The sequence below is a fragment of the Leucopleurus acutus genome (assembly GCF_964270905.1).
Source record: "Leucopleurus acutus genome assembly, chromosome: 1".
Classification (NCBI taxonomy): domain Eukaryota; kingdom Metazoa; phylum Chordata; class Mammalia; order Artiodactyla; family Delphinidae; genus Leucopleurus; species Leucopleurus acutus.
This window is the reverse complement of record NC_139142.1, coordinates 48,984,855-49,006,813: the sequence shown is the minus strand read 5'-3', so window position 1 is coordinate 49,006,813 and position 21,959 is coordinate 48,984,855. Positions and strand designations below refer to the sequence as shown.

At 42.0% G+C, this 21,959-nt stretch overlaps 1 protein-coding gene across 24 annotated transcripts in view; it reads right to left on the bottom strand.

Moving 5' to 3' along the window:
* TRIM9 (tripartite motif containing 9) overlaps positions 1-21,959 on the bottom strand; it is a gene marked incomplete at both ends in the record, with an annotated part of 110,066 nt that overhangs the window by 15,612 nt on the left and 72,495 nt on the right. For 17 of the 24 annotated variants that reach the window (XM_082865656.1, XM_082865666.1, XM_082865667.1 and 14 more), the window contains 4 exons: positions 5,287-5,425; positions 6,617-6,774; positions 14,819-14,972; positions 16,101-16,211. In XM_082865656.1, coding sequence (XP_082721782.1) covers positions 5,287-5,425; positions 6,617-6,774; positions 14,819-14,972; positions 16,101-16,211 — 562 coding nt within the window. Of the gene's footprint in view, positions 1-5,236; positions 5,426-6,616; positions 6,775-14,818; positions 14,973-16,100; positions 16,212-21,959 lie in introns of those variants that run through there. The other 7 variants (XM_082865674.1, XM_082865678.1, XM_082865662.1 and 4 more) reach the window with 3 other exon arrangements.

Sequence of the window (21,959 nt, the reverse complement as noted above, 5' to 3'; positions counted from 1 at the left end):
GGACTATGCAGGTGGGCCCAAGGTAATAAATCACAAGGATGCTTATAAAAGGGAAACAGGAGGGTTAGAGTCAGAAAGAGATTGGAAGACGTTCTGCTGCTGGCTTTGAAGATGGAGGAAGGGGCCGTGAGCCAAGGGATGCCGGTGGTTTCTAGAAGCTGGGAAAGAAACAGAACAGATTCTCCCCTAGAACCACCTCCAAGGAACGTAGTCCTGCTGACACCTCACTTTTAGCCCAGTGAAACCCATTTAGGATTCTGATCTCTAGAACTGTAAGGTGATAAATCTGTGTTGTTTTAAGCTGCTAAGCTTGTGGTAATTTGTTAAAGCAGCAATGGGAAAGTAATACACAGGGCAAATCTGGAATGTTGCAGCAACAGAACAGAAGGGAGGTTTAAACAATAGCAGTGGGTACAGAGGTATATAGCAGTCTTAGGGTGAAGAGAAAAGAATCCCTATTTTTAGGACCTTATAGTAAATGGATAGCTTTTATACAATTCCTCTGCTGGATTTCAGTATCCTAAAAATATTTGCTGGCTTTCAAATTGCTGTCTTTTTTCATGGAATCTTTTAATGGGCAATGAAGAAAGTTCTTGGAAGCTCTACACAAAATTACCATAGTATTTTTTTTGGTGGGGGTACTTATGCTGTAATTCCATAAAGCCTTCTGATATACTTAATACTCCATTATCAAGAGTTCCAGAATATATACTGACTTTTAAATGTATTAGGTGGAAATCTTTCTAAAATGCATTATATACTTTCTGACTTTCTGAGCATATGCCACAGAATGTTCTCTTTCTCTCCCCCTTTTTTTTTTTTGGATTGTTCACAGTTTTTCCAGTTACCTTCCTTGCTCAGTGCTGCCAACAGCCTCAATTCACTTCTATACCAAATTCCTTTCTCTTCTAATGTGAGGTTTCCGGTCTGCTGTGATCTTTGCAAATGGGTCAATGAGCTCAGCGGAATCGTGCATAAAAAGAGGGAGAGCCGAGTGACACCAAGGGCTCTGCCGTGAGAACAACGTAGGAGCTTCTGTGCCTGAACTCTGTCCTTCCTTTTCCTACCAATCACAGGTCATTGTTGCTTCCATCTTGACTGTAAGATGACTGCCTACACTGTAGGGTGGAAATCTTAGTTCTCGAGGGGTGAGGTGGTACCATAGTTTTAGGCACTCTGAGCCAGGTGCCATGGAGTTCAGGGAAGGAGGAAGAGTAAAGCCCATAGTCACTGGGCAGGGCCATGCTGTATGCATCGCTGTGAGCGTCAAATCGGCTCGCTCAATTAATCTTTTTGAGTGAATGAGGCCTCCTTTGCAAAGTCAGCTCAAGGCATAATTTGAAGTTTTTACCTTACCTACAGTTATTCCCTCTGTTAGGATTTCTCTCTCTCCCTTCTCTGAGAAGTCTCTCCTTCCCTTTAGATCATGTTCATTTTCCCTGTAGTGTGTTGTATGTCATGTAGCTATTAGATGTAAGACAATCAGAATATTATGTCTATGAAAATACGAATTAAAAAACCCTTTTTACTTTTAGAAGAGGCTGCTTGTTAGTCGAAATTAAACTCTAAATAGTAGAATTAAGGTGATATTAAAAATGGAACGGCTCATACCTTTCTGGTGTAAAATCTATCCGGAAAGCAATTTGCAAACATAGATCAAGGGCTTAAAAACGTTCATACTCTTTAGTCTAGTAATTCTACTTCTAAGAATGTGTCCAGTGAAATGATCTTTTTCGCAAAGATTTGGATTAAAGAGTATTTTTTGCACAGAAGGCGCAACCCTCTGTGTTCTAATTCCCCTGAAGGATTGGTGAGCTGCAGCTCCTCCTGTGCTGAGAAGGCTGTGTGAAGCAGTTGCCTGGCTCTGAGAGCTGAGGGAAGTCAGAGAAAGACCTTTCTCCAGCCAGATAATAGTCTCAGTGAATTATTTGAGCACCAGGAATATTATCTTTGGTCTATCTTAATTTTTCTCCAGATTTGAAAAGAAGAAAAAAAAGTAGTCTGTTTAGGTAGGTAGAAGGAAAATAGAGAAAAATGAACAAAAATTTTTCCGTCCTATTCTCACCATGTCTATTTTTCTTTGGGGGTGGGGGGCAGGAGGATAGTCTCCCAGACACAGAATGAGCCCTAGAACTCTATGTATTAACAAGACCTTGTCACATAATATTTTAAACAAATACTCTTTTGTAGATGGTTTCAGAGACCGTGACACAGCCATCACAGCTATTAAATGAATTACTTTAAAGATATATACAACCAGGTTGTGGGCCTTATTTTAAAATTTCATTAAAATTATTAATTGCTTACAGTTCAGTTTCTTCTTAAGTCAGGGTAATCTGGTTTAGATCTGCAACTGGCCTTATTCTCATGGCTGTGTTAGGTACATTCCCAAGAACTTTGCTTTCAGGGAACTAAGCAAACTTGAACTCATATACTAATTTGTTTTCCTTTCCTTTTCTCTTTTGATAACACATTCTTTATAATTCCATTGCATTAAATTATTTTTCATTGTCTTCCTGACTGATTCCCTTATATAAATTATGTCTTCCTTACGGTCCCTTTTCCTTCTCTCACAGTGTTTATCGTAATTTGTAAGTATGCAATATTTGCATGTCTATTTCTTTAAGGCCTGTCTCTCTTCCTAGACTGCGAGCTCCGTGACAGCTGGGGTGACCTCTGCTCAACACTCTATACCCATATCAGACACTTATCAAATACTGCCCAACAAATAGACAAACAAATTTGCTTTTGAAAAAAAAGGTCAGAATTCACAACAATGTGGACACTTGATCTCCCCTGCATAAAGTTACCTTTAGGTCAGCAGAAGGTTCTCTAATAGTTCAGAGAGTATAAGTGATAAGTGATTTAAACCTTGGACTAAATGCATGTAAATACGAGTTAGACTTGCTAACACATACGAGATCGTACCCTTCTGTGATACAGACTTTTTATTTTGAACCTTGGAAAGGGGTCAACTCTTGCTAAAAAGAACATAAAAGATTTTATTAAAGTAGAAAGCAAACCAACCATCCCATCACCCACAACAGCAGCAAAGAAAAAAAATCTCCAAAGTAAATCTTTCCAGGAATGGTAAGAAATAAGATTAATAAAGTATAAGTTCAGTTAACTTATTAAAACTCTTGTTAATGGCATTTTTCTCATTGCTTTCTAAAAAACAAAAAAAGACGTATAATTCTTTAGTTCTACAGGCTTTCTCAATTGTTACAGATCGATCAAATCTGTTTTTTCCTAATAAGCTATTCGTTATATTTTTTCTTGCTTTCTAAATCTTGTCTCACTGTTGGAATGAATTAGAATGAGGGAGAAACAAATAGAACAAACCAAAGTTATGGAGAAAGTATGTGTGTGAACTTTATTTCATCATGAGAAAATCACTTCTGTGCAGTAACAGAGAATACTGATATCTACACGATGATAGGGTTTTCTTTGTATTTAGATACATACCTTATATTTGTACACAATATATAAAATTCATGGAGGAAATTAATTTCTACAGTACAGTTTCTTTGTTGGAAGAGGACTTGTTCCGTTAGTTTCTTTTAGAAAATGACCCCCAGTTCTGTGACTGTGGTACCAAGGATCGCAGTTCCAATCCTGTAATTTATTAGACACCATAATCTTATGAACATTAATCGAAACTTAGAAACTACATCCTCCTGCAGGATGAAAAGAGAGACATAAGTGCTCAGGCTGCTATGCTAATAACTGATTTTAGCAGAATAGTATGATTTCCATGATGCATTATGAATAGAAATAGTTTTCCCATAGGTCTGGTGACACAGATTAACAACGCTGCTGCAGATTGTCTCCCTGCTCTGATAGCATGCACTTCACTCTTCAATCAAACCGCTTTGTACACACATGGGAAACAAGGCCATCCCCATCAAGGGCCTTCTGCATTGCACCTAGGAACACTTCTGGAGGGCTTTAGCATCTAGCATGGTGCTTTGGGAAAAGAGGCAATTGCTCTCAGCTGACAGGTCTCTTCCCAGAGAGAAGTTGCTAAAATGATCATCCCAGGGGAGGCTCGGCTGCCACATCCCTATAACCCAAAGGGGGATAGGTATGTGGGCATTTCCCCTTCACCAGATCCTTCTCTTTGAGTAGCATCATTCAGACTTACAAGTGCTCCCCAAGTGTGGTTTTCACGACTAGGGGCCTTTCAACCTTGCTGTGGGATTTGAAGTTGTGCTTATTTTTAACCATGTGAACCATTTTAGGGGTGACTGGCACATGCTGAGGTTTGTGGGAAGCGGAGCACAGTTCTTTTTGCTAACATTTTGAATGTGAGCAAAATCAACATAGTCAGTTCTGCAGAGGGAAGTTACGGAGAATGCCATGGGATGGGGGTGGCTTCTATGATTAAAGTGACACCCAGAAGGTCTGAAAATGCTTTGGCACCGACCACAAATACCTCGTCATAGGTTTCATTTCATGTGTTGCAATTGCTTTTAGAGTGAAAATGTTAACAGCCTCAGAGGTTATACCTGGCCATCAAATGCAAGCCCCTCTCCTGACATGGATGGCTTGCCTTTGATGGCCAAAATATTTACAGTATAGCCAAGAAGCGAAAGTTGTCTGGAGATGGACCTTGTGCGGAGGCCCCGGGCAGCCTAACCAAGCCTAGAGGGACTGGCAAAGGTGAAAATGGCGAGGTAACGCAGAGGCGCTGGCCTCTTCCTGGCTGGTGCCCACGGGGAGCCTCGGTCCCAGCGTGTGAAACGGAACTTGCTGGTAAAGCCAGGAGTGGCCGACAGGCCCTCTCGGAAAGGCTCCTGCGCCCCACACCCCTTGGAAACACGTTCAGTCAGATAAATCCGCAGCTGGAAAGGACCTCAGCCCCGCCCTCAGACACAAGCCAGCGCTACAAAGCAATTGAGAATCGTCTGGGCAAAACTGGCCAGTGGTGTGTATGGTGGAGAATGGGAGCCTGCCCTAGAGCCTACATACATCTGTCTCACACACCGCGGCACATTGAAGCCTTCGCTTTTCAGCTTCTTCCGCTGCAGCTTATTTAGAGCGTTATCAAAGGAAGCCGCCGGCCAAGGCCATTGGAACTGCCGCTGTGGACTCTTTGGTTTGATCACGTCCACATACCATGGGCTCGCTAAAGGCAGGAGAGAAACAGCGGCTCTGTGCCAGAATGCAGGGCAAGTCATGGAAACACTTGCGAATGTGGGCAGTGGTGGGGTTACCTCCGGGCTTGCCAGCCATTCTAGATGCCTCGCAGTTCTCGCTCTGAGGGATACTGCTGAAGGGCCTTACCCTCGGACGTCTGGAGGACCAGGGTCTTGCTGTACTGGCTGACTCCTGTTTTGTTGAAGGCCTTGATGCGAGCATTGTATGTGCTGTTGAAGTGAAGACCATCCACGGTGCACATGGTCTCCTTTCCAACATACACTTCCTGAGGGGCAGAAAAGAACAGGCCACCATTTAACTCCAACCCTTGCCCGGGGCTGGTCAGGAGGCAATGTTGCAGGGTGGACAGGAGCAGGTGCTTTGGGGTCTGCCTGATCTGAGCTCATCCTGTGAGCTACTGGGCACTGAATTGACCTCTTTTAGCCTCAGTTTCCTTCTCTGTAAAATGGGGACAAAAATACCTACCTTATGAGGTTGGTGTGAGGATTATATAAGGTCATACGTGCAAACTGACTAGCATAGTGCCTTGTGTTTAGCATGGGTCTGGCAGCTTACAGAATGCTAGTTATTAGCAGATAGGGCTTAAAAGATGAAAACTGGGTACTTACAGTTAGCATTCTGCTTATTATTATTATTGGCATTTATTCAGTATATTATACCTACTGAGCTCTTTATTCATCCGTATGATTTGTAAAAAACAGGTTTGAAAACATGCAGTGGTCTCTATGCTATGTTGATAACCCACTGATAACTTCAGAAACTGCCACCAAGCATAGGAGTTTTGAAGTTTAGGAAGGGAAATCATGAGTATTCAGATTTTCACCACAGTACAGAAGGAAGAGGGAGGAAACAGGGAAGGGAGGAAGAATGACATTTCAAAAGCTTAAAATAAATCCTAGCATAATGCATCCTTAGCATAGGTTAGGCAGATGCCTCTCTCTTTAGCTGTACACGTTGCAACATTATGCTGATGTAATGAGTAAAAATAATTTGCATCAAAAGCACAGCCTTAAAATGACAACTTGTCAGTGGGATACTCAGTAGACTGGGGTCTGAGATCGCAGTATGCTAAGAATTTTATATGAATTATCTAAGTGGCTCTTAACAACAGTGCACGAGGTACATATTATTGTCATCCCCTTTTTACAAATGAGGACCTGAAGGCTCAGAGAGCTGGGAAATGGGCACAGTCCCAGAGCCAAGTGGGGGAGTTGGGACTTGAATACAGGCAATCTGACACCAGAGCTGGCAGTACTGCACGTATCAATATTTTCTCTTCAGAAGGGTGGAGCAGTTTCTATTCAGGGACTCCTTTGTCCTTCTTTGATGGGACATGGAGAAAGCAGGCCTCAGATGAAGAGCAGGCAGGCCCTGCCGGGATGGGTCGGAGACTCCATGGTGGGTCCTCCGAGGTCGTCACCGGTTTTGGCTGACGAGCCGTAGGTTCTCCACTTACCCGGAACTGACCACCATTGCCGTCATCCAGCTCCAGAATGTATCCTTCGGCGGGCACCGTGGACAGGGGCGGCTGTTTCCAGGACAGCGTAGCGCTGTTGTTGTGGGTGCAGCACTCCTCCAGCTGTAGGATGGGAGTCGCTGGGACTGGAGAGGAAGCTAAACAGAAATTAGTGTAACACTGGCTTCTGTCGAGCTGCCAACATTTGCAGTATCTAGGAATGAGAAGCACGCCCTTCCTTAGGCCAAGTGGCTGGGCTAAGCAGCTAGCCTGGGGTGTATGGAGGTGGGGGGCGCCTGAACAGGATCCCTCCTAGAGTCTCCAGGAGCAGCCGTGGTTTCTGGTCTACTGCGCTGCCTTTTCCCAGCTCATGGTGGTACTTCCTACCTTACCTGGCGGGGAGACAACGGCTCTGTTCTCACCCCCTTGAGCACCGAAGACATCACCCCTAAGAGAAGTGTTTCACGTAGGAAATGGATGTCCCATCCAGCCCACTGAAGCCTGTTTCACCCCCATAACATGGCTGATGAATTTATCATAGAGTTTATTCTGAGCCGTAAACCACATTTAATAAAATGGGAACTGCCTATGCTGAGAAATAGCTCTGAAACCACTATATTTCTAAGGTTCTATCATTTTTTTTATTAGTGATTCCACTCAAGGTTTTGTGCACATAAGTAGCTATAGCTCTGGATTTTTGAAAATTTGGTACCAAGTGACACAAACAGTGATTTCTCAGTTTTGAAACTTCTGAGGAATTTGACACCATTCTTTCAAAGCAGCTATACCTTGAAAATGGCACTAGCTCAAGTCTGTTCTTTCTGTAGGTGTAGAGCAGTCAACTGTGAACCTAGAGAGGAGTATGGGAACAGATGGGGCCTGGCAGGGAAGGTCAGAGTGTCCTTGTGACCTTGTGAGAATCTGTCACAGTGTTACTAGTCACAATACCACCCCCCCATTTTGTGTTGAGTCTTGTATTACTTAAAACTGCAGATTAGTTGAGCCTTCAGACATACAGACATTGAAATGTCAGCGAATGAATAATCCTAGCTCCTAACATATGAACTCAATTTATGTATCTGGGAGCAGTGTTTTTACTAACTGCTTAAAATTATTTTTCAGCACCAAAACATGAATTTATTTTTGTAGCACTTTAACACAGGAGAGAATGGTGTGGACCACGTCCAGGGAAATTCAGGTGAACAAATGTTAACTGTGGAACACCTGGTATGCTGTACCAAAACTGGACTTGGAGTGTCATGCACTGAATTAAATCTCCTTGCCAGTCACCCTGACTAAGATGGTTAATTTAACAGCAGTTTAGAAAACAGGTTCTATGGTGGATTACCTAGAAAACAAAAGCAGTGACTATAAGTGATATGAAGGTGAAGCAGGTCTATTATCTTATAATTAAGAAGGCTGGTACATGACAAGAAAACCATGCCTGAGTTACCAGATCACACATAATTAAATCAAAATTACCACCAGGTAATTGGAGGTCATCAGTTTAGGAAAGGAAATAATGTTTCAAGTTTCAATTGCACAGGGTTCAGGTGGAATCTTATCAGAGAACAATGGCTCTGCAGCCTCAGAGGAAATCTGGAATTGGAGGAAAGGAAATAAACGCACTGCCTTGTTCAATACATAGACTACAGGACTGGCTGGGAAGAGGAGACAGAAGACAGAACTGCTTCGAATGATTCTAATGACCATCTACATGTAACAGGTATCATCTAGGAGTTGTAATTGGAGGTTAACTTAAGGTCATTATTCCAGTTAGGAACTTACTTTGTCATTTAAATTTTTTTCCGTATAAACAGAATACATCTTAACATATCAACAGTGGAGTAAGATCTGACAAGTTTAAGCAAACCATTCTTCAAAGGGCTGCTAGAGACATGGAATGGTTCTCCCTGGGGACATTTGCTCTTAGCTGTGCCTAATGGTTACAGCCTTCCATAAAACAACAATTTCTTGGACTCTATTTCATTATGTGCCCTATCAGTCTTCATTTTCCCTTTGTTCATGTTTCAGGCAAGTTTACATTTCATCAATTTTAAAATCAAAGAATAAGATCACAAATGTTTTCAATTTGAATCATACAAATACTTGCAATGTCTCTGATAAGAAACCTCAAATTTCCCATATAGACATAGGTATAATTAAAAGATTAATTGAAATACATGGTGTCATATATAATTAAAGCATGTGAACTTCATTCATAAGTCCTCAGTGGATACACTTTAAAAGGCCAAGAAGAGAGAAAAAAGTCTAACCAGTCACTAATCTTCAGATCTTAACAGTGTCCCAAATTTAAACAAACAAGCAAAGAAAGAAAGCAAAGTGAGAGACAGAGAGAGAGAGAAAGGAAGAGAGAGAAGGAAGAAGCCAGAAACATTTGCATGTATCTAAATCTATTTCTCAATGTGCTGAGAATTATTTTTTCTTTTTCCTTATTTACCCCAAAGTGATGTTGCATATAAAAGGAAATGGGACATAATTACAGCCTCATTAGCAAAGACTAAGGGTGGCATTTCAGAACAACGGATTTTATACTGGGTGTTATATTATTATTACCCTTTTTCACTTTATTAGGTATAAAATAAATGACCTACAAGAATATAAAGTATTTTCAAATTGATTTATCTCTTGTGTTTTGGAAATGGACAGCATTACAGTTCCTGGGCTGAACTCTGAGAGAGAAGGTTTTATTTTATTGAAATTCCTATAGTTGGAGCTACAATAACTATCTTAACTCCTTCATGATCATTCCTGGACATCTTTATTTTTCCTAAAGAACTAGTTTCCCCTGACCTGATCAGAATTCTAGTACTCAGCATCCTTTTAGCCTGTAAAATCAAGCTTCAGGCTAAAAATTCTCTTTGACACGGGAGGGTAGGTGTTCTTATTGACTTCCCTGGGGTCTGCTGGAGTCTCATCTCAAAATTAAATTCTGCCACAGTGGCTTGTTATACCAAGGTTTTCAAATGTCTTACCTTTTTTTTTTTTTGCGGCACGTGGGCCTCTCACCGTTGTGGCCTCTCCCACTGCAGAGCACAGGCTCTGGACGCGCAGGCTCAGCGGCCATGGCTCACGGGCCCAGCCGCTCCGCGGCATGTGGGATCCTCCCGGACCGGGGCACGAACCCGTGTCCCCTGCATCGGCAGGCGGACTCTCAACCACTGCGCCACCAGGGAAGCCCTCAAATGTCTTACCTTTTAAAGGCCATTCTAGTTCAAATTATCTCTCACGTTTTTCACATTTGTTTACTTTTCCCTCTTCCCAGTACTTTTCAGATTGAGAGCACTCACAACCATCCAGAATTCCTCTGTGAGGTTTCACAGGAGTGTGGTGAGGACAATGGGAGAAAAGAGATCCCGTGCTGTGGAAACACTGCTGAGGGCCAGACTGTGGGCAGAGGCTTACATGTGTTCACTCATTTAATTTTCAGCACGACCCCACAAGGTAGGTACTGTTATTATCCCTATTTTAGACAAAGAAACTGAAACACAGAAAGAGTTCACCACTAGTCAGTGGCAGAGCTGGGTTTTGATGCCCAGCTGGTTGGTTCCAGGGGCTGGATGTTTTTATTGCCTCTCCAGTCTGGGGTTCAGTAATAGTGAATGAGATGGAAAGTGTAGGCCTAATTCCAAGAGAATGAAACATTTTTGGTTCCTATAATGTGAACAATAAAGCTTCTCAAGAATAGCTGGTATAGATTAAAGAAACATTTCACCTTAAGAGCTATGGTGGTTGGGAAAGCAATTTTACTCCGTCATGTTCTCTGAAGGTTCCTTTGTAGACTGTCTTTCCTTTTTATGGTGGTTGAATAATACAAATGGCATCTGAGGAAAGTTTAGACTTTAGAGGAAGGACAGGCTGTTTCTGGAAAGCTATCACTAGTACTTTGCTAAGGATAAATGTGAACACGGGCTTTGAGGACATGAATTCCAGGCCCTCAGACCATGAACAGCTTCCACACAAGTCCGCACGTGTGCTCATTCCCATCACTGCCAAAGCTCTGTGCATTCGTTCTCCGTGATTTATAGGAGGGTCTGTTCAGATCATACTGTCCTTGCCCATGACCTTGGTGCATACTCAGGGCTTTTAACATTCAACACTAGTTAATGAAGATAAATGTGTCCTTAGGTGAGTAGAGGCACTCAAGGGATTAACAGCCATTGGTCTATGTGCTAAAAACGCTTGATAGACCATTAGGTCAATGTTTCATCCTGGGCTGGAATGAACACACTGGTGTTTCATTTCAGCACTGACTCATGAACCTTGGACCACTTTGTGTACTTAGGCAATTCCGGGGTAATATTTTTCTGGGAGAGGGTAGGTGTCTGAAATCTATTCTGAGCCAAGCAGCAGAGCCCTTGATAGACTGGGAAAAAATAACATTAAAATTTCCTTCCCATGGCCTGGTAAGTGTTGAAAATAGCAATTTAGAATTAAGGAAAAATGTGTTCATTACTCCATAATAAAAACAGAAAACAAAGTTTAATCAGTTGTTTTCTACAAAAGAAAAGCCTGAGAGATCAAGCACAACTCCCATAGTCTGGAAAGAGGGTAAGGTGATTTTCTAATCAAAATGCAACTGGAAAACATGCCATCACAATTTAGGAATATTTGAACAAAGAGGGTACCAGCATTCTCTACTCAAATCTCAATTGCTTGAGGGTGATATGGAATCAGAAAGAGCAGATCAGTTAAATCCTTAACTAATAAGAGAATAATTTTAGGCAATGCATTTTAGCTGAGTAGCAGCTGGCCTAAGTGGAAATATTTAAAAACCAACCACAGACCTATCTTCTTTGATATTAAAAAAAGAAAGGCAGGCTTCCCTGGTGGCACAGTGGTTGAGAGTCCGCCTGCTGATGCAGGGGACGCGGGTTCGTGCCCTGGTCCGGGAAGATCCCACATGCTGCGGAGCAGCTGGGACCGTGAGCCATGGCCGCTGAGCCTGCGCGTCCGGAGCCTGTGCTCTGCAACGGGAGAGGCCACAACAGTGAGAGGCCCCCGTACCGCAAAAAAAAAAAAAAAAAGGCACCTGAGATGAAATTTCAAAACCAGAGAGATGCTCAGATTTTGAGTCAGGCATTAAACAGATATTCTAGCTGTAAGTTTGAATCATAGCTTTAAATACATATTTCTAGTAACTTTGAAAATATTTTAAAGTTTCTGCTAATCCACTTCGCACAATTAGATATCATATATTGAAACTAACGTATTGTTAGTCTCACAATGGTCAGATTAACATCATTCCAAATGCTACTTAAATTTGGCCATTTGTACATGGATATTGGGGTGTAATTTCTTGAGATATTTTTACTGACAAGCTGTGAAAGCACAGTTTATTAAACTGACTATGAATACCCTAAGAAAATAAAAAGACCAACACTACACAAGGCAAGGTTGTGTATATACTAACAGATATCAAAGGGGCCAGTAGGAGAAGTCCTAACTACCGTCAGTTAAGTTCTACTGTGTCATACCTTTTGGCTTTTTCTTTCCATTGAAAGCATGACAGATAAAAATTATTCAGATTCTAAAGAGGACGGGGCTCTCACTGAATTAATTAAACTTAATGAGCACAAAGCAAAGCTTATAAACGAACTCTCAGAGGCAAATTAAACTAACATGAAGTGTTGAAAAGGAAAATGGAATAATCCACTCTCACACCAAATGGCCTGCTATATCAAATTCATAAATAACTGTTCTGGATAATTTTGTGTTCCAGGTGAACTTTTGCTGCGAGAGCTCTCTGCGTTTTGGCCTTTAGCGTGTGTGACATTCTCTCCTGTGTGTACAGTCGTGTCCACACTTAACTCCTGTGTGCAGCCCTAAATGGCCAAGTGAGAATGCTTTAGGAATGTGGTCTGTGATGCACGACACGTGAACCTGCAGTTCCCACATCAGATGAAGGGCCAGTTCACTCCAGTACAATAGTTACCATCGTGCCAGCTGGCCTGGAGTCCACCATGGCAGATGGACATGACTCAGGACGGATGGGGGAGGAGAGGGCTCTCCAGCTGATTAAACCATCTGAAAGCCCTGAGGCTTCTATCCTCTACCAGCCCCTCCTCCTGCCCCATCACCAAGGCTAATTGGATTGGCTCTTTTTTTTTTTTTCTCTTCCACCAAAAGCCCTTACATTGCCCTTTTGGGACACATTTTCTCCTCTGAGCTACTTATGACATAACCTTTCAATGATTCTACCTTCTTGAAGGAACTGGGCAAAGAGAGAGGCTGATCAAGGGGGCTTTACCTCAGGCTCTCTATACTACTTGGATGGTGACACATCACAGGCTACTGTGTAGGTGTTAAAGAAAAAAAATTTTAAAGCTTGAAAGCACTGCTGCAACAAAAAGTTAAATTTCTTAAGTTTAAGAGAAGACTTCAGTTATTCCTTGAAGAAGCCACTTAGTAAGGCATTAACTTTACAGCACAAACCAGAAGTTGTAGGTGTGGGTTCTGGAAACATGCTCCCCGCGTTTGAATCCCGGCCCTGCCACTCACTAGCTGGGTGAGCTCAGGCAAGTAACCCAGTCTTCCTGTGCCTCAGTTTTCTCAGCTGCCTACTAGGATTGTGCGAATAAAATGAGTTCATCCATGGAAAGCAATTAGGAGTGTGTCTGGTTTGGTAGGCAGTCAGTAAATGCTAACTATTTTTGTTACTACAACGAAGCATTTTTATTTATCATCTATACACTACTTACTTCGAAAATTAAGGCATTATCCCAAAGCAATACATATGAAACAAAAAGATGAGAAAACTGAAAATAAAAGAGGGTCAAAATCCATTAAAAAAATGAGGCAAGTACATGTGCCAGGGACAGGGATGAGTGTAACTGCATGATGTAGTCTGCAGCCCTAACACTTGCTGGGTTATATGGCTCTCTCTGTCTAATAAAAGGACGCATGCAGGTTTTTCTTAAGAAACAAAAATGTTAAAGCACTGAATTCTAAGTTTTTTATTACACGGATGCTTAAATTGGGAGAAGCAAAGAGCAAATCAATTTCTTCAGTTTTAAAAAAAGATCCGAAAATGACAAAGTTAGAGGGATAGAGGACAGATAGTGGTTGCCAGGGATTGGGGATGGGGGAGGGGAGGCGTGTGGGTGTAACTAAAAGAGGCAGCAGGAGGGAAATCTTTGTGGTGATGGAATAGTTCTGTATCTCGATTGCAGAGGCGGTTATACATGTGACCTGATGGCACAGAACTACACACACACACTGTACCAATGTCAGTTTCCTGGTTTTGATATTATGTGATAGTTAAACACTAGATGTAACCACTGATGGAAACTGGCTGAAGGGTACAGGGGACCTCTCCTTAATATTGCTGCAACTTCCTGTGAATGTATAATTATTTCACAATAAGAAGTTTTAAAAATCAGAAATATTTTTCAAATGGGCTATTACTTACACTGCCATAAAAATATCATTGCATGTTTGGTTTGAGTTTTTAGCTTTTTTTCAGTTATTTTCCTTAATATAATTTTAAGTACTTGTACTTCCCCTCAGCCACCCCAAATCTCAAACAGATCTTGCCATATCCCCTAATTGCATGGACCAAAAAGTTTAAAAAGTTAAAATTTATTTCATATTTTCATTTGCCTTCTGTGTCCAGGCTCTCATTTTCCTGACCACTATAGGCAGGCTGACTGATCCTCTCAAATTCCCGCTAATCTACACTCAATTGTTTGCCACTATCTCTACTCCTGTGGAAGCAGTCTCAATTCTAACTCCCTTGATTTATATCAATATATCTGGGTTACTATCTGTAACAAGATTTTATGTACAGCTCTCTCTCTTTCTTCCTCTTTTTATGTCAGCTATTCTCTGATGCTGAGCACGTGAAATCTCTAAGATTCTCAAAGACGCAAGCATTGAGTTGATCTGGATTTATCTGACTTTCTGAGAGGCAGGTCACCCAGCTAAAAGGGTACATTTCTATTACATGATAAGACAGGAGCCACTCCAGATTTTTGTAACATTAACCAGAGGGGTGTGTGTGTGTGTGTGTGTGTGTGTGTGTGTGTGTGTGTGGACTTTCCCACCTCTCAGCTGATTTATAAACCTGGAGGCTGCCTTTTGTCTGCTGCAATCTGGCAAGCCGCCTTTATCCTGCTTCCAGCACCAGGATCCACTTGGGGTACTGCTATGACTGGGCAGGGGGGTGGCACGGGCACTCACTTTTCATCTGCACAAAGTCGAGCTGGTGGATAGACTGCAGCAGAGGGCTGTTGTCCAGACTCAAGTCGAAGTCCGTGGTCATCCTGGGAGTAAGCGTGCCTTTCCCCCACTGATCCTCAGTCAGGTGCACTCTCCTTATGAGGGCGTCAGAAATCTATCACAACAAAGACCACAGCCTAAGAAATACATCCCCACAATGGACACAGAGCTCTTCGGCTCTCCCAGAGCAGCCCACCGAGTGCCTTGGGACTCACACCCTTCCTGTCTCTGTGCAGGCAGCAAGGAGCCTTTTAGGACGAGGGTGACCCGTGATTTATCATGAGAATCTGAACACTTTTGGGAGTCAGAGGGAGGCACTATATATAGTTAGCTGCTGTTAATTGCTCTAATATATGATCTGGATACATGATCATGCTGTTTATGACTTATCAACTAAAAGCCAACAACATTAAATAATGATATGTTAGCAATTAGTTAAATCTACTAGAACCAATGGCCCTAAGTTTCTGATATGAGCTGTGGGTATCCTGTCAAGACTTAGAAATTAGTTTTATTAAATAGTTCAGAGAGGCTGCATATGCTAACCTGTAATATAGAATTTCCTACACTTTAAGCACATCATCTTCATGTATGACTTTATTCTTTGGTAGAGAACTATTTTGTTTCTTATATTTAGGTCCCCTCTGTTGTTCTTGGCCAGTTTGGTAGAATGTCAGTTGGAAGGAATCTACACGTTCCTTAATAAAAGGTCCCTTAATCACTGGGATCAAAAGTTAAGTAAAATTTAGTTGACATCATAATATGTCACTAAAACAACTCTGAAGAAATCATGAGACATCCAAGGAATGAAAAAACTTCAATTTATTTGGGAAATCACTGACTTACTGGCCAGAAGGAGGTGTCAAAAAAGGTAGAAACCTTGTATAATTACATCTCTAGCTGACAAAACTGTCCAGGATATTAGTAAAGGGACCCAATTCTTAAGCAAGGCCATAACCCTGTTTTGGAGGAACTTAGAGGGAATTATGTTTTCATGATCAAACATAAACAAAAACAAATTTAAAAGCCCATGCACTTCTCAATCTTGTAGCACATGGTGGCAGAGACTTCTGAGAAGCCAGTGAAGTTCTGCAGGCACCCATGTCCGCACGGCCACACAAAGGTGGGTTCTGATGTGCAGGGGCCCGTGCCCAGCCAGGGCCGTTGGGAGTCTGGCCTTGGCGTCGTAGACTCAGTTTCGTGGGGCATTGAGAATCTGAAGCAGAAGCTAGTTGACACTTACCTGCAAAAAGCCACTAGGATCATTTTCCTTAATCACCTCCAGGCAGTACTCCATGAGACCTGTGGTCTGGCGCAACTTCACTGTGCAGTGAGAGATCTGATCTCGAACCACCTAGGATTGATGAGACAACAGAATGGTCCAAAATGGCAGAGGGTAGAAAAGAAAGCAAACTGGGACTTTGGAAAGCTTCTTTCAACCAGAATCCAAGAGCATCATGGAATGGAACTAAATTTATGAGAGTATTTGTGGCGTGGCAATGTCTGCTGCGGACAATGGCTCTGGAACACTGATTAGATAATGGCTCTTATGGGGAGGGGCTTATAACAACTGGACCCATCAGAAAGGCACGCAGATGTTGGACCTCTGGGAAGCGGGTTACCTTGGTGCCTCAAGGGACATCTTCCACAGGTCCCCCTCACTCCCCTCTTCCGGGAGCTGCTCTAAGTGGGAGGTCGTGGAGAGCCTGTCAAGGAGCTGAGTAACCTGAGGTGCAGCTGCAGCTTCTGCTCTGGGACAGAAGCCCTCTACCCGTCCCTCCTAAAGAGCAGACATCATCTGAACCCAGATCCTCTCTTGTTCCAATTCTCTTTTCCCTGGGTGGGTGGTAGAGTAGGGCTAGAGGTGGAACTTGCTGAAAGACAATGAGCTAATGACAGCAAGTATGCCAGAGAAAGATGGATACAGAATCAAGTTATAATCCACTCAGCAACACTCACTGCTTCACTTTGGAAAGCAGTTTCAAAGGCAATTTGCCGAGAGATGAGTCTACCTTAACCTAGAGAGGCATCTCTCTGAACATGCAGTTTTTCTCTCCAGGAAGTTGTCTTTGCCCAGTGTCAAGGGCATGGCAGTCCTTGAAAAGTTTCCTTCTTTAGAAACGTTCATCTTCTGTGTCCTCTGCTCAGTGACCCAAATCCTGAAGCAGTTTTTGAAGCATAGAGCTGAACAAGGGTTTTCTAGGAACCTCAATTACTCATCCTCTATATTTATACTACTTGGCAAAAGCCTCAAAAATAACCACCGTTCTGGATTTTATGGGTAATAACTAAAAGGGGTTTTAATAACAATGATTTAAAAACTTTTCCTTGTTCCTTCTTTTCAGTTTTCATTATAAATTTATTTTCCATGAAAGATTATGACACCCTCTTTCAAAAACAATAGGAAAATAGGTAAAAAAAAAAAAAAAAAAAAAAAAGCAAATCACCTCACCACTCCAATGCAAATTGTTAAAGCATTTTGATATTTCCTTTCAGTTTTCTTTCCGAGCTAGATTTAATTATAGCTGCAATTATAGTATGTGACAATTTTATCTCCTCCCACTTAACACCATATCATAGGCATTTCCCGTGTTGCCGTCATCAATAAATGTTACTGGTTACATAAATATCTGATTGCGTGGCTTATCATAATTTAACCTATTTTTTGACACAAAGTTCTTCCTAATTTTATGACAGTTCATCCATTCATTATTGTTGATCTTCCTTTCTGATTTTTTTATTTTCATAAAATATACGTAAAACTTACTATTTTAACTTTTTTTTTTTTTTTTTTTTGCGGTATGCGGGCCTTTCACTGTTGTGGCCTCTCCTGTTGCGGAGCACAGGCTCCGGACGCGCAGGCTCAGCGGCCATGGCTCACGGGCCCAGCCGCTCCGCGGCATGCGGGATCTTCCCGGACCAGGGAAAGAACCCGTGTCCCCTGCATCGGCAGGCGGACTCTCAACCACTGCGCTACCAGGGAAGCCCTTGAGCATCTTTTCATGTGCTTATTGTGTATCTTCTTTGGCGAAAGGTCTATTCAAGTCCTTTGCCCATTTTTAAATTGGATTGTTTAGTTTTCTTGCTATCTTTTGATGCACAAGGTTTATAAATTTTCATGAAGTCCGATTTGTCTACTTTTTCTTTTGTTGCCTGTGCCTTTGGTGTCATATCCAAGAAATCATTGCCAAATCCAGTGTCATGAAGCATTTGCCCTATGTTTTCATCTATGAGTTTTATAGTTTCAATTCTTACATTTCAATCTTTGATCTACCTTGGGTTAATTTTTATACCTGCCCAACTTCATTCTTTTGCATGAGGATAGCCAGTTTCCCCAGCAACATTTGTTACAAAACTTCCTTTTTCCCATTGAATGGTCTTGGAACCCTTGTCAAAAAATCATTTGACCATATGTGTGAGAGTTTATTTCTGGGCTCTATTCAATAGTGGTCTTTTGTCTGTCTTTATGCCAGTATTATACTTCATAGCTTTGCAGTACATTTTGTAATTAGGAAGTGTGAGAACTCCAATTTTGCCCTTCTTTTGCAAGATTGTTCTGACTATTTGGAGTCTCCTAATATTTTGACAGCTGATTTGTTATTGCTTTTAAACTTTTAATATAATTAAAATAAAAAATAAAATGTAGGCTTTAAAATCTCTTTATCGGAATTGGTGAAAGAAACCAACTTCGATGTGGGGATTGTTTTGGATTTTGACTGGCAGGGGTGGAGAGATCAAATTTTAAATTCACTGTTTGATTTATTTTCTTCTGACATCTAGTATGTTTCTGTTAAACTACCACCACCGTCTGTTGGTCTGGGCTCAAGGAATGCAAATTACTATATTTTATTATTTTACTTTAAAATCAGAAAGTAAAGAAAGGTTAAGTTTCTGCTTCTTAGGGGAAAAAAAACACCCACAGGTTAAACCCTTAAAAATGCAACACAGGTGACCTACAGCTAATACGCTACTCCTCTCTGCTATATGAGGCTTGACTAAATTGTTCCCAGAAAATGTTTTTACATTTCAGCCGCCTGTGCATCAATGCTGCTAGGTAGCAGAAACCTCAGCAGTCACCATTCACTATCCAAATGGCATCTGCTCTAGACTATGCAGAACTGACTGGTACTGAAAGTCCAAACAACAAGCACAGACTGGATCTGAGCGCTGTAACCCAAAGTAAGTCTGCTTTTGAGGCAAAAAAGACGGAATTGTGTTTACTTTCCAGAACATTCAGCTCAATGATAATTTTATGACCTCAATGTGCTGAAATAAATACATTACTCAGGCCTCATAAAATTCTATGTCTGCCTCTATAAGTTTCCTTCTCAAGCAAGGTTTTTTGGTGCAACAGGAGCTGTGGGAGTGTTGGGGGCTCTGACTACGCTTAAGAAGCTTCACTGTTGCACTGCCAAGAGTCTGTGAGTTTCAAGGCTGTTTGCCATTGGCTCCTGTAGTCCATGGTTCAAGCTTCTTGGAAGGACTCAACATCCCTAAACTCTTGGCTCTCAACTCCCACTGTTGCCACAATGGATGCTGGTCCATTTTTAAAGCATTTTAATGAACCGTTTCGCAATGATCACAGTAGCCTGTGATAAAAATCACTGTTAAAAATTAAACAGTGGGGTTCCCAGAAGCAGCATTTTTGGGTGTTTCATAACTAACATTTTTTTATAAGATTGAAAAAATTTTATATATTTATTTATTTATTTTTGGCTGCGTTGGGTCTTCGTTGATGAGCACGGGCTTTCTCTAGGTGTGGCGAGTGGGGGCTACTCTTCGTTGCAGTGCGTGGGCTTCTCCTTGCAGTGGCTTCTCTTGTGGAGCACAGGCTCTAGGTGCGAGGGCTTCAGTAGTTGTGGCACGTGGGCTCAGTAGCTGTGGCTCACGGGCTCTAGAGCGCAGGCTCAGTAGTTGTGGCACACGGGCTTAGCTGCTCTGCGGCATGTGGGATCTTCCCAGACCAGGGCTCGAACCCATGTCTCCTGCATTGAGAGGCGGATTTTTAACCACTGCGTCACCACGGAAGTCCCTCATAATTAACTTTTAGTTTCTCAATTAATTAATCTAGCAAGATTTCCCATCTTATGGAAATCAGCCAGATAATTAAATCTTTTAAGAGTATAAATATTTTTTTCTCTGAGTGTATTGTTTTTTTTTTTGCGGTACACGGGACTCTCACTGTTGTGGCCTCTCCCGTTGCGGAGCACAGGCTCTGGACGCGCAGGCTCAGCGGCCATGACTCACGGGCTCAGCCGCTCCGCGGCATGTGGAATCTTCCCAGACCGGGGCACGAACCCGCGTCCCCTGCACCGGCAGGCGGACTCTCAACCACTGTGCCACCAGGGAAGCCCCCCACCTTTTTTTTTAAAGATCTTTTTGATGTGGACCATTTTTAAAAGTCTTTATTGAATTTGTTACAATATTGCTTCTGTTTTATGTTTTGGTTTTTTTGGCCACAAGGCATTTGGGATCTTAGCTCCCGGATCAGGGATCAAACCCCTATCCCCTGCATTGGAAGGCGAAGTCTTAAACACTGGACCGCCAGGGAAGTCCCTCTCTGAGTGTCTTTATCAGCTTTCTTACTTGCTACCTTCTTTACTCTGTGTTATTTCTACCACATTATTATTATTTATTTCTACATTATATTTTTTTATGAAAAACAGTTCTTAGGAAGCCAGGCCATATCACTTTTTCTTTGAGTTCCACATTTCTGTGCAGTGGCTCTGATGCTCTGGAGAAACCCTTGGCACCATGTTTGCAGCTGGCTGGATTTAAGTAGTTTCTTTTATTTATTTATTTTTAATTTTTTTTGACTGCTTTGGGTCTTCGTTGCTGCATGCAGGCTATCTCTAGTTGAGGCGAGTGGGGGCTACTCTTTGTTGCAGTGCGGGGGCTTCTCCTTGTGGTGGTTTCTCTTGCTGCGGAGCACAGGCTCTAGGCCCGTGGGCTTCAGTAGTTGCGGCACGTGGGCTCAGTAGTTGTGGCTCACAGGTTCTAGAGCGCAGGCTCAGCAGTTGGGGCACACGGGCTTAGTTGCTCCGTGGCATGTGGGATCTTCCCAGACCAGGGATTGAACCTGTGTCCCCTGCATTGGCAGCCAGATTCTTAATGACTGTGCCACCAGGGAAGTCCGGATTTTCTTTTCTTAAGAAGGAAATGTACAAGTTGCGGGAGTGACACAAATAGGAACTTGGAAACAATCTTCCCGTTTTCATGTGCATTAAAGCCTAAACCAGCTCTCAGGGGACAATTAATCTGTGGTCCACAGTTTCAGAGAAGGCTTCCACAATTTTATAAGCAGTCACCATCTCTTCTGGATGGCAAATCCTACTGATCACTTGAAGAGCTTTATTTTGTTGAGTGGCAAATTTATAAAGGTCATTTCTTGGGTCAGGATATGACACTGTACCTTTTCGGAAAAGGAGAATTTGAGGACAGACTGCTGTGCCCCTTTGAATGCTTAGACTTTTTTAGTGTCAGAGAGTAACCCACGAGAGCTTATACAGTACAAATGTGAAATTTCATTCTGCCTATCCACAACTACATTTTCCCGCCACATCTTGAACAGGCCAATCTCTCGCCACTCAGCTCAGGTGATACAAAGAGCAGCAAGAACTGAGGTTAATTAAGGGGAATTTCATTATTTTATCCAATATTGACCTTGACACCTTTCCTCCACCTCCATTCACCTCTCCCTCTTACATGTGGCTCTTTAAAAATTGTTCTTTAAATCTTCTTTTTAATAAATACTTTTTCTCATGGTATTTTCTCTCATCATGGGGTCTGGAGGGATAAGACTAATGAATTTTTAGTCTAAGTAAATACTAACATTCTCTCTCTCATATTTCAAGATATTCTTTCTTAAATAGAATCTATACATTTCCATCACCATTTAAAACAATTTCCTCTAAGTATAATGCAATTCTTTTTTTTTTTTTTTTCTAAGATACAAGTACTTTCAAGATACAGTCTTGAAGAATTTATTCTTCACAGATCCCTTTGGTCAGTGGGGATAGTTTTTTCTATGTGTCCCATAATGTCCTGAAGCAAGATGCCCAACTGATACTTGGAATTAACTCATTGGTGAGTTACAGGTGAA